This window comes from Gracilinanus agilis, chromosome 4, assembly GCF_016433145.1.
Source record: "Gracilinanus agilis isolate LMUSP501 chromosome 4, AgileGrace, whole genome shotgun sequence".
NCBI classification, from domain to species: Eukaryota; Metazoa; Chordata; class Mammalia; order Didelphimorphia; family Didelphidae; genus Gracilinanus; species Gracilinanus agilis.
The window spans coordinates 514,810,291-514,822,851 of NC_058133.1; the positions used below are offsets into that span (position 1 = coordinate 514,810,291).

The 12,561-nt window shown below is 36.4% G+C and overlaps 2 protein-coding genes across 2 annotated transcripts; both read right to left on the reverse strand.

The window, feature by feature from the left end:
- Positions 1-2,037: 2,037 nt before the first annotated feature.
- Positions 2,038-3,039, reverse strand: LOC123243966 (taste receptor type 2 member 7-like). Its single transcript, XM_044672162.1, has one exon. It carries the CDS (start codon positions 3,037-3,039, stop codon positions 2,038-2,040), a length of 1,002 nt encoding a protein of 333 aa, XP_044528097.1.
- Positions 3,040-9,354: 6,315 nt separating this feature from the next.
- Positions 9,355-10,323, reverse strand: LOC123246909 (taste receptor type 2 member 7-like). Its single transcript, XM_044675685.1, has one exon. It carries the CDS (start codon positions 10,321-10,323, stop codon positions 9,355-9,357), a length of 969 nt encoding a protein of 322 aa, XP_044531620.1.
- Between the last annotated feature and the right edge of the window lie 2,238 nt (positions 10,324-12,561).

The window sequence follows — 12,561 nt, forward strand, 5'->3', positions numbered from 1 at the left end:
GTTGGAGCAGGATGTGGAAGCTATGTGGTCTACTTCCTTAGGCAGTCATCTTTCATTCATGGTGATTTCCATCTTAAATTTATGACTGGTAATTAGATTAATTCCCAGTCAGATGCCTTCTCCCAGTGTTGTCACGATGGAGAGGATGAACCCCTTTCCCCCATCCCAGTGCATACTTCTGTATCAAACACTGGAAAAGTTCAATGTTGTCTCACTCTTTCAAACTTCTGGGTCCATGTCACCCTGGTAACCTTTTACTCAGCCCTTTCTTTCCACCTTCTCTTTTACCCTTCATGTTGCCTAGATATATAGAAGAATAATAGAAAAATGTCTCCCCTCTATATAATGGAAGCCACAAGTAGAACAATAATAGTAATTCATATGCTAGCTATAATTTAGAAGTTGAAAAATGCTTGACATTTGGGAGATTGATTCATTTGATGGGTACTCCAGTCAACTTGACAAGATTATAGAGTTGGGGACTTTAGAGCTACCTAAGAAGTCCCTTCCCTAGGAAAAGCATGTATGACCACTGGTACCTTGGTGACCACAGAAAGGGAACACAAGATGATAGGCTGAGATTGAAGAGATAAGATTTCCATTATGGAGCACTACTGTCTTTGCTTCCATATTCTATGAAAGTGAGCTTTGGAATTACTATTCACTTCTCTCTCTCTCCCCCTCCCTCCTTCTCTCTCTTCCTCCTCCCTAAATGTCCTCACTACTTTTCTCCAGGGTATATGGGAACAGTTGACAATGATTTGAAGCAGAAGCACCTGTAAGAGCCAGATAGGCTTTCACATGCTCTGGGAGAGAAGTTCACAGATTGTGTTCCTGAACCCACACTCTTCTGTATGATACTGGAATATAACCTTCTTTTAAGGGAAGGGAGACTTCTTGAGTAGCATCAGCCTCAAGCTGTCATTAATATATTAATGAATTAATGAAGGAAGGAAAGAATGAATAAATGAAATATAAGCAAGATCTATAATAGATAATAATATATAATATAAATATAATAATATACATAAAAATAAATGAAAAAGCATTTATTAAGAGCATTATGTAATAAGCACTATTTTAAAGACACATTACTCTGAAAGACTTGGAGACTCTGTTCAGCACAATGACAAACTACAATTCATGACTATGCTGCCCACCTTCTGATAAATGTGAAAGATTCAGAGTGAAGAATTAGACATATATTTTATTGGTAGACAAATTATTATACAGCTACTACAGGAATTTATTTTGCTTAACTTCACTTGTTTGTAACAGGAATTTTGTTTTTCTTGTTTTATTAATTGTAGTTGAATATAGGGAGGAGGAAAGGAGACAGTGTAGATCTGAAAACAAAATATAATTGAATTTAAAAACGGAAAGAGTAATATGTGTCAGGAATTCTCCAAAGTATCAGATAGACACAGATAAAAATCAAGACAGTCCTCACCCTCAAGGAGCTTACATTATAATGGGGCAAGAATACATATGGGAGAGTGTAACCAGGAAAGTGTTTTTGTCAGAGAAGCTACAGGGATGATGCCATAGGATAATTGAATGTCATTTCCCTTCCAGGAATGATAGAGGGGTAATGCTGATTGCATTAGTGCTCCCCAACTAGAAGTAGAGAGAAAGTTGAGGGGAGAGGGAAACATACAGAGATTTATGTCATGATGGTGGCTAGGGAGCACAGGTCGTATGTGTGTGCTGGACCTACTTTGAGTTTTTTGTGGTTTTCATTCATTCACTCATCAGCAGTCCAGGGTCCACAGACCGAGTCAGAGTTGGAACACAGAGTCTGAGGTTTAGCCTGGAGCTTTACTATCATACGTATTACAATATATCATTGTCACTATTTTTCAGATGAAGATTCTAAGGATCATAGAATTAAAGTGAGTTGCCCATAGTCACACAAGTAAGCAAATTCCAGAGTTGGAATTTGCACTAATGTCTTCCTGAATCCAAGTCTATGTTTTGGATCAGTATCCAGTATCAGGTCTTGCTACTGCAGAGAATAAAAGAACTTGGTGCAGTTCTTTAAGGACTCCATCCTGACTTCTGTCTCCTTAGAAAATGCCAGATTGTCCTTAGAAGCATCAAAAGAACTTGTAGATGACTTCCTTTCTGGTAGCACCTTGTCTTCCACCACAGCCTTAGGACAACCTTCCTTAGCTTGCTATTCCACGGAATCAGGATCAGTGAGTGGCCAAAGGGATAGAGCAACATGACTGATATACCCAGTATAGAAAGCATCTTACTCTTACCCAGTACATAACTCCAGTAGTTAAGAAAAAAACCTATATGGTACAATAAAAAGAGGATGAGGAAGGAAGACATAGTTTTCATGGCTCGAACATGGGCTTCTATGTTAGGGTCCCTGGAACCTGTGGCATTCAGCTGCATCTGCTGGGTATGCCTCCATAGGGAGAAATTGAATAAGGATAATGAGACTAGAGTCAGAGCAAAAGGGATAAGACCCAGCAAGCTGAAGAGAAGCTGGAACATGATAAGCATAGTTTTATTCTCTTGGACCTCCTGAGAAACATTTCTCTCTCTTTCTCTTGAAAGGTTGCTGGCATAGTAATACATTCTCTCCATCATTGGAAAGCCTAAGAAAAAAGAAATTATCAAAGGCCCTCCAAGAAGCATGTAGATGATCCTGTTAATTCTCCATTTCATCCAGAGAAATAAGGGATTAGAAAAGTTAGCAATCTTTAAAAAGTAGAAGATGCTGAGGACAGTGGCAAACCAAATACTTGAATTGTGCATCAGCATCAATAAGATGTCAACTATTCTTACTCTATCCGTGGTGGCTACATAAAGACCATTTATAAATAAATAGGAATTCCACATTATCACACACAATAGTCCAATTCTGGAGATAGCCAAGCCAACCAGGATGAGATCACTTGTTGACAGTGTCTTGCTCCTGACCCAGTCAATGCAGTTCACCATTGCTATAAATCCATTCAGCAGAATGCCCAATATAAATTCACCAGTTACCAGAACCATTAAGATCTTCTCTCCAGTATCTGGCATGTTAGAAGAAAGGAAATCACTTGGGAAGTTACAAATACTTATGCTATTTCTGATGCTACTGATTAATTTCTAGGTACAATGAGTATAGAATATGTGCCTCTGATACTTGGTGATGCAAAATTTTCTTCTCTGACTTTAATGTAGTTTCTGTCTTGGGCAAGAAAATGTTAGTATCCCCTGTTAGAATATCTTAAATAAGATATCCTCAGTGCTTTCCCAACAGCTCAATTACATCTGTCCACCCAAGTCACACATTCTCTCTCTCTCTCTCTCTCTCTCTCTCTCTCTCTCTCTCTCTCTCTCTCTCTCTCTCTCTCTCTCATTTTTATTTCCTCTGGAGAGATAACCCTGAAAAGGATTGGAGTCCTATACATGATGCAAAACAGGGAGAGGTCACATTTCAATATTTTTCTATGTGTCTGAGCCTATTTTGTTTACAAACACATGAGCTGTTATGATGAGACTCATTCAATGTTAAACAACATGAGGGAATGTAACAAAGGCCTAAATGTAAAGATGTTGTTTCATCTCCATCATCATCCCCACCATTCTAGCTATTGAGGTAACCGCTAATTATTTATAAAATCAAACACACACTGGATATTTCTAGTAAATCATTTTTAGGTTTGAAGATTATAAATGAATTGCAAAAGAATGAACTATTGATCTCATTAGTTGACACTCAAATGAAATAGCTTTCTTCCAGTTTTCAGGGTAACTTGAACAACTGTTGCCAAAGCTGTTGTTCATCTTTTGCTTTTGAAAAGGACCAGTGACATCACTGGTGATATCTTTTCCCTTGTACACAAATTAGACTTAAGGGAGACAGAGTTGCACAGCATCATCCACCTTGTTTTCCCTTCCAGAGTCATCAAAGTCCAATGACTGAAGATGACTGGTGATGGTACAGGAAAGTTCAGTGGACGACCTTGGCATCTTCAATGTCTCACCAATCTCTAAGCATTCCACAGCATCTTTTTTAGCTGCCTTCATTTCTGTTAGAAAAAATTGTTCTCATTCCACTGGGAGAAATCTTCACATGCTTAGGACAGATATCCCTATGTCAGTGATAGATTTGAGGAGGTCTATCAATTACACTCAGCATGGTTTAGCCCAGCTGCCAGGATTGTTTTACTAGAGTGTGACCACAGTGCCTATTAGAGCCACAGGTAAGAGCTGGGTAGTAGGGGAAAACCAAAGGAGGAAATCAATCCAGAAAATGGTTTGTAAACCTTCACACAAGAGGTGCTAGTCTTCCCTGAACATCCTGTACACTGCATGTATCATGCTAATTCTATAATAAAGAATTTTTATAATATAATTTATAATAAAGAATTTCGTGCCCTTACAGTCAGGCACAAAAGCAGGAACTGTTTGCCAACTATCACCTTTTTGCTGAGTTCTGTATCTTTTCCCTTGAGTCTTGGCTTTTGAGAGCATGAATTGGATTGAAGTGAGGCAGAGTTGTGTGAAGTCATCAGCCTCAGGCTCTCTTCCAGAGTCACTGGGGTCCAGTGGCAAGGCAAAAGGTAAAATAACTGGTGATGCTCAAGATGCAGTGGATGAATTTGGCTTCATCAATATCTAATCAAGTTCTAAGCACTCCCCAGTGCCTACTTCTACAACCTTCAGGGCCCATTGGAACAAATTGTTCACATCCACCTATTCCACTGGGTAAGTCTTCACTTGCTTGGGTTAGTCATCCCACTAACTCATTGAATGGTTTGAGGCCTTTCACTTACCCTCAACCTGGTTTAGCCCATCTTCAAAGGCAATTTTATTGGGGTATGGCCATGCACATGTATGGATGGCTCTTGGGGCCAAAGTGAGAGCTAGTTGATAAGTGAATATTAAAGAAAAAAAACTCTTTAAAAAAGAGATGAAGGAGCCCTCTTGCCAGAGACACTAGCATTCCTTGATTATCCCATATATCTCTGATTTATGAGCAATATAAACTTAGAGACAAGATAATAATAATTCACATTTATCTTATATATTATATATATAATATAACATAAATATTAAGTTTTCCAAAGTACATTCTTTCCAATAAATTGTGGACTACTTTTTCTCCTCTTGACAGATAAGGGAACAGGTTCAAAGAGGTGAGACAACATATCTGAAGATTTCAAAATTAAAAGTCTGAACTAGGATTTTGACCCAGATATATACTGATGGACAGTTAATAAGTAGAAATAGTCACCTACTTAAAGGTCAATTAATTTGTTATAAACTTATTTGTTATATTATTTATATTTGTCATAAGCTTAATATTAAACAGCACTTATGAAAAAAAGCTATTCATGGCCCTAAAGATTTTACTTCCTTGACCAAGATTTCATAATTCTATGATTTAAAAAGAAATCATATAATAATTTATTACTATAATAGAAACAATTAAAGTTTTAATTAGATTAATACAAAACAGAAAAGAGTTTTAAAATGTTTGTGTTTAGTTAAAAGCACTCAAAATTAATTAGAAATAATATCAAAATTAGGGGGGTGGTATTGTCAAGTGGAATTCAAATCACGGACAAGATGGCAGACATTTGTTGCCACTAAGAATGAAAAGAAGGAAAAGATGAGAGATGTGGAAGGAGAATGGAGGGAAGATTACTATTTCAATTGCTTCTCCTCAACACTTACTTTCATTCCTACTATTACAATTCTAGATCAAGTTGTTCATATTGATTATTTTTAACATTACATTTTTTTAATTCATAACTTAGTATCAATTCTAAGACAGAAGAGTGGCAAGGGCTGGGCAATTGGGATTAAGTGACTTCCCCAGGATCACACAGCTAGGATGTTTCTAAGGCCAGATTTGAACACAGATCCTGACTCCAGGCCTGCTGCTCTATCTAGTGTGCTACCTTGCTGCCCCTACATTTGCTTTTTAACTGGGGGTCTCTCTCTTGAGTTTTATTTCCACATAATTCACTGATGCATCTAAATTGCTGAAGTCATCTTCTCTGTCCAGTCCTTACACTACTCCTTAGCTCAAGTAACTTCCTTGTTGTCAACAGAATAAAGTTCCTAACATTGAGTCTGGCCTTGAAGACTTGCCATGACTTGGATCCAGATGTACATTTGTTCCATCAGCTAAAAAAAGATCAGATAATGGAATGATGACATGTGGGTGCAAAACACTGGAGGATAATAGAATGCTGATTCATCTCATCAATGAAATATAACACACACACACACACACACACACACACAGATTAGTGAATATTAACCTTGAACTAGAACTTTAACATACTTCAGAACTTGTTTTGATTTGTATCGCTCTCCTTATTAATGTTTTGGAGATTTTTTCATGTCATGAATACTTTGCAGTTCTTTTGAGAACTATTTGCTTATGTCCTTTGACCAAATGTCTATTACGAATTGGCTATTAGTCATATTTATTAGTTGTTTATATATCTTGGATATCTAATGCTGATCAGAGGAATTTTATGCATATTTTTTTTCTGTTTTGATCACTTTCCTCCATGTCTATGCATTAATGTTGTATAGGTAGAAGCTTTCCATGATCAAATCCCTCTTCTGCTGTATACATAGCATTATGGTACTTCAGCTACTTTACTTTTGAATCTCTTCCCTCAGCTGTGATCCTTCTTCTCATTGATATCCCTCCTCCTTCCCAACCCTCTTTATTATCCATCTTTTCTTTCTGTTTACTACAGGACTTCATTCTCTGGTTCGTGAGCCCTGTCATTATCTGGAGTCTCTTTTTTCTCTATATTCTTCCTGCAGTAAAAACTTCCAATGAATCTATTCTAGGATCACCCCACTAGGTACTTTCTGGCACTTCCTCATAGGAATCCTCATATTATTTTCTCTTTATCATTGTGCCTTACTTCCAGAACAATGTCAGTTTTTGCAGGAGTCAAAGAGAATTCTGCTTTAAGGCAGGACTCTCTTCCCCACCACACTCTCTTTCTGTATTTATTCATTCCTCTCACATTTCTGGTCTGGGGGGCATTCTAGAGATAACAAATCTCTTTGGTTCTAGTTTTCTTTGCAAAAATCTTTCAACCTCTTCTTTCTTATTGAATGTTCATCTTTGTCATGTATGTTTAAACTCAGATTAAATGATAGGTTAGCCTGGGTCATATCCTGAGCTCCACTGATCTTTGGAATGCATTATCCCAATCCTTCCTCCTTTTTCTGGTGAGTACAGAATAATCTTGCATTATTTGAATGCCCTTTCCTACATATTTAAAAATAAATTTTCCTGATGTTTTGCAAAACTTGTTTCTGAATTAGATTATTAAATCCAACTAGTATGTGTCTTGGAGTTTGTAGCACTTTAATATTTTCTGGAGCCAATCTGTGAATTCTTTCCATTGAAATTTCATTTGCTATTTTAGGCATTCTGGAAGTTTTCTTTTCTACTTCATTATGGTGTGAAATTTTTTTTTGTCTTTTCATGTTCTGGAAGACTTATGATTCTTAGTTTGTCTCTACACATCCTGCCTTCAGTGTATTTTATCATGGAAGGAGCATATTTTCTTCCATTTTTTTTACTCTCTTTTTCTAGGTTGTCTTTTACTTCTGTATATCTGCATTCTCATGTATCTCATATGTTCTTTCCTCTGTTCCTTTGGAAACTTGACAATGAAAATTTAAGTTTTTCAATTCTGCTTATCATTTTTGCTGAACAGAACATAAATTCTGTTTTCATAATTCTCATTTTTCTTTTGAATCTCTCAGGAATAGCAGAGCTGTTAGTCTCAGTAGGTGTTAGATAATTTTACCTGATTATGGAATATTTATTAATAGACACATGGACTCATTTACTAGCTATGGAGACCTTATTTCTTCCTGCTGTTTTTTTTCTGTTGGTTTATTTGTTTATTTTTAAGGTCTTTGAATTTTTTTCTTCCTGAAATATTTGGTAATTTCAAAATCTCTGACCTCTTTACTTTCCTTATCACTCATTTTCTGACTCCTGCCTCTCTGATTTTTATTTCCTTAGGGGCTAGATAGATCTCAAAGCCTCTCAGTCTCCTACACTAGGCAATTCATGGTTCCTCAGTCTAGGTCTCTTCTTCAAATGATTTTTGAGTGTCAGAACTGGCCCTAGTTGGTTACTGTGCTCTTTCCCTCTTCACAACACCTCTAATATGCAGAGTGTCCTTTAATAGTGACCTGTCACATTCTCTGTTTCTTAGTTCTTTGACCTGGCACCTGTAGTTCAAAACTGATTTTCCCTGGTTTGGACAGATCAGGGTTCTATAGCTCTGGTGCTTCTGGGTTTCAGCCCCAGTAGACTTTTGTTCATGAAGGGCTATATCCAAACTATCTGTTTAGGCCTAAGAAAACTTCTGTAACCTAGAGCAAGGATTCTCAAGAGAAAAGGGGGACGGGGGTATAGGGATGAGTTTTGATTTAAGCTTGTGTCTTGTCCTTAGGTAAGCTAGTGAAGCTTCACTATTGCTAGCATGGGAGGTGGGGTAGGGCTGCAGACTGAGCTCAGAGTCAGTGAGCATCAGTTTCTGGGTTTTTTTGTCATTGTTTTTACCTTCTTTTGGATTCTGGATGTTCTAGGTCATGGAGATTGCTAAAGTTTCTTTATCTTTGGTACATAATTTCTTTTTTTGAGAAATTGGGGAGGTCATGTAGATCCAGGAAAATATTTAGTCTACCTTTTTATTACTCTTGTAACCCAAAACTCCCAAGAATTCACACAATCAGTATATCAATTAAATTGCATTTATTCAGATTAAATCAAAAGCAACTGACAATTTTCAAAAGTCAAATCAAAGAGACTGATATTTATTAAGAGCTGAATCTTTAGTTCTTCTCCAGTCTTATTTACTAGGTCTTCCCCTCTTCTTACCACAGATACACAGATGCACCCCAAAGTCTATCTTATTAAGCAGTGCTTGGTCCAAAGACTATAAAATTGGGAGACAAAAACAGCAAAGGATTCCAACATCTGGATGCTTTTGTGGTGGTTTCCATTATGAACTTCTGGCTGGTATCCAATATATCTCAGAGCCAGTACTTTCTCAGTGAGTGTCTGGTAATTAAGTATGTCAGGGGAAAAGAGTCACCTTCCAGTGAATTCAGGTGGCTAGCTGGAATACAAGATGAGATAAGATCCTGAGGGTGAGGGTGGCATAAAATGCTATACTCTTTGAAAATCACACTAGGACTATAGTACTAGCCCAGCCTCGTAATTTTAAATTGACTAATTAACTGAATCTGTGCTCAGTGGTTTTACAGCTCTAATGAGGAAATGATCCTGGAGAATGCCCTTGAAGAACTCCATGCCAAATTCTTTTTTCTTGAGGAAATATAAGGTCATCCTGAAGTGTGTTTACAGGACCAAGGAAGTATTTCAGTTCTTCCTTTCAGGTATCCCTTCATCTTTTTTAACATCTTCAGGATGGTTTGTCTCAGTTTGCTGTTCCCCATAATCAGGATCAATGAATGGCCTAAAGGATACAGACCCATAATAGCCAAACTAAATAAAGCAGCCACACTTTTCTCTTTCATCCTTTGACTTGATTGACCAGTGAAGATGCCTATATAGTATAGAAAAAAAAGGATGAGGAAAGAGAACATGATTTTCATGGCTTGAATATGGGCCTCCATACTGGGATCTCTGGATCCTGTGGTATTGAGTTGCATCTGCTGATTGTGCCTCCATAGTGACAGGACTAGCAGGAAACAGGAGATCAGAGACAAAGCAAAGGGAAGAAGACTCATTAGGTTAAAGGAAATCTGGAAAATGAGTAATCGATTTTCACTCCTTGAGTCTTCTTGGGATAAATTTCTCTTGCTTCCAAGAAAGAACAGATTCTGATAGTTAACATACCATTCCCAAAAGAATACAGATAAAATAGGTAAGGCAATGAGAAAATGTCCTCCATGCAATATGAAGACCACCCTACTGATTCTCCATTTCAGCCAGAGGAAGATGGAGTGGGAGAAGTTAGCAATCTTAAGGAAGTAGAAGATGCTGAGGCAAGAAGCAAACCAAACACTTGAGAAGTGGCTAAATAGCCACAAGATACGAATAAGGATCATTTCACCTACCACTAAGTCATGTGAAAATAATAACTGTTCAAAGATGATCAGTGATGTTAAACAGAGTAGAAAGATTCTGGAGATGGCCAAGTTGAGGAGGATGAGGTCCACCGTCGATAATTTCTTATATTTGATCCAGTTAATACAGTTCACTACTGCTGTGAAGGCATTCACAAGAAGTCCCATTAGGAACTCACCAACTACCAGAACCAACAAGATTTTCTCACTGACTCTTAACATGCTGGTAGAGAAGTGAATATTTAGGAAATTATAATTATTTCTAATCATTGAGTCTGTTCCTGCTACTGGATTAATTTCCAATCAAACAGAACATGGAGAGATATATGTCTCTATAATATTTCTGAAACTTGACAATGAAATATTTTATCTCCGTCTCTTTACAGTGGTTTCTACCTGGGACCAGAAAATGGCCAGCCCTGTTTGGGGATCTTACTGAGAATCACAGTAATTCCTTCCAACAACCCTCTTAAATCCATTCAACCCTGGTGTAATCTTCAGCATTTGCATTTCCTCTTACATGGTGACCTGGGAAAGGTGGAAAGAACATTTGCTAAGATGCAAATGTAGGACAGTTTCTCTTTCAATGCCCTGCTCTTCCTGCTAAGGTAAATTTGTATCCAATCACTTTATCTATGGATGATGAGCATCATGCAACAGTCTAAAACATGAGACAAGACTTAATTGAGGAAGTGAAGTATGATCACTTTCATCATCATCATTATCATCATTGGTATCATCAAAAGTGACCTTAATCCTGATTTAGTATAAATCATGGTCAAGATGAGTCTTTGTATTAAATCAGTTTTTGGTTTGAATATTAACAATGAATTGATGTTGTGAAGACAGAACAATGTGGACAATTCAATTTCTAAAAAAAAAATAGCTCTCTTTTCTTTTGTTAACTAGGTTCAATATTTAAAACAGACATAGGATGCTAAAGTAGAGTTCACTCCATTCAGGCAAAATCAAGAATAACAGAAAAATATTGGAAAATAAATTAAATATATTTTTCTTCATAATATATATGAATGGTCTAAATTATTCTATTAAAAGAAAAAATTATAGAATATATCAGGAATAAAACCTAACCAATGTTACTTAAAGAAAATATATTTAAATGTAAAACCTGACAAATTACAAATAAGTAATTTTTAAGAAGCACCATTCAAAGCAATTACTTTTTATAATGTTAAATTTCAAATAATAAATACTAAAAGAGCCTGAGAAAAGCATCGTATTATCATAAAAATGAAATAATTAATAAAAGGGTAATAATACTAAAATTATATACACCAAATAATACAACAAAAGGCTTCATTAATTCATTAGCAGAATGTAAGAAATTAAAATATGAATAATGAATAAGCAACAGTTCCAAATGATTTATTTGACAGTTGCATTGAATATATAGAAATAACTAAATGGAATAAATAAGCAACATACATTATTTTTTAAATCCTTCTGAAATATCTAAAAGCCTAGGTAATATTCTGTTATACTTGCAACTAGAAATGACATATAAATGTATTTGTTTGTTTTTTAATTTTTAAAATTTATTTATAATATTTTTCCATGGTTCCATGATTCATGTTCTTTCCCTCCTGTCCTCCCTCCCCCTCCCAAAGCTAACAAGCAATTCCACTGGGTTATACATGTATCATTGTTCAAAACCTATTTCCATGTTATTCATATTTGTAATAGAGTGATCTTTTAACACCAAAACTCTAATCATATCCCCATCAAACCATGTAATCGATTATATGTTTTTCCTCTGCATTTCTGCTCCCACAGTTCTTTCTCTGGATGTGGATACATTGTTTCTCTTAAGTTCCTCTGGACTGTCCTGAAGCATTGCATTGCTGCTAGTAGAGAAGTCAGTTACATTTGATTGTGCTACAATGTATCAGTCTCTGTGTACAATGTTCTCCTGTATGTTCTCCTTTCACTCTGTATCAATTCCTGGAGTTCTTTCAAGTTCACATGGAATTCCTCCAGTTCATTATTCCTTTCAGCACAATAGTATTCCATCACCATCAGATACCACAATTTGTTCAGCCATTTCCCAGTTGAAGGGCATCCCCTCATTTTCCAATTTTTTGCCACTACAAAGAGCGCAGCTATAAATATCTTTGTACAAGTCTTTTTTTTCCTTATTATCTCTTTGGGGTACAAAGCCAGCAGTGGTATGGCTGGATCAAAGGGCAGATAGTAATTTAAAACCCTTTGGGCATGATTGCTCTTCAGAATGGTTGGATCAATTCACAGCTTCACCAGGAATGTATTAGTGTCCCAATTTTGTCACAACCTCTCCAACATTTATTATTTTCTTTTACTGTCATATTGGTCAATCTGCTAGATGTGAGGTGGTACCTCAGAGTTGTTTTGATTCATGTGCTTATTGATAGTTTGATTTCTTTATCTGAAAATTGATTATTCATGTCCCTTGCCCATTTATCA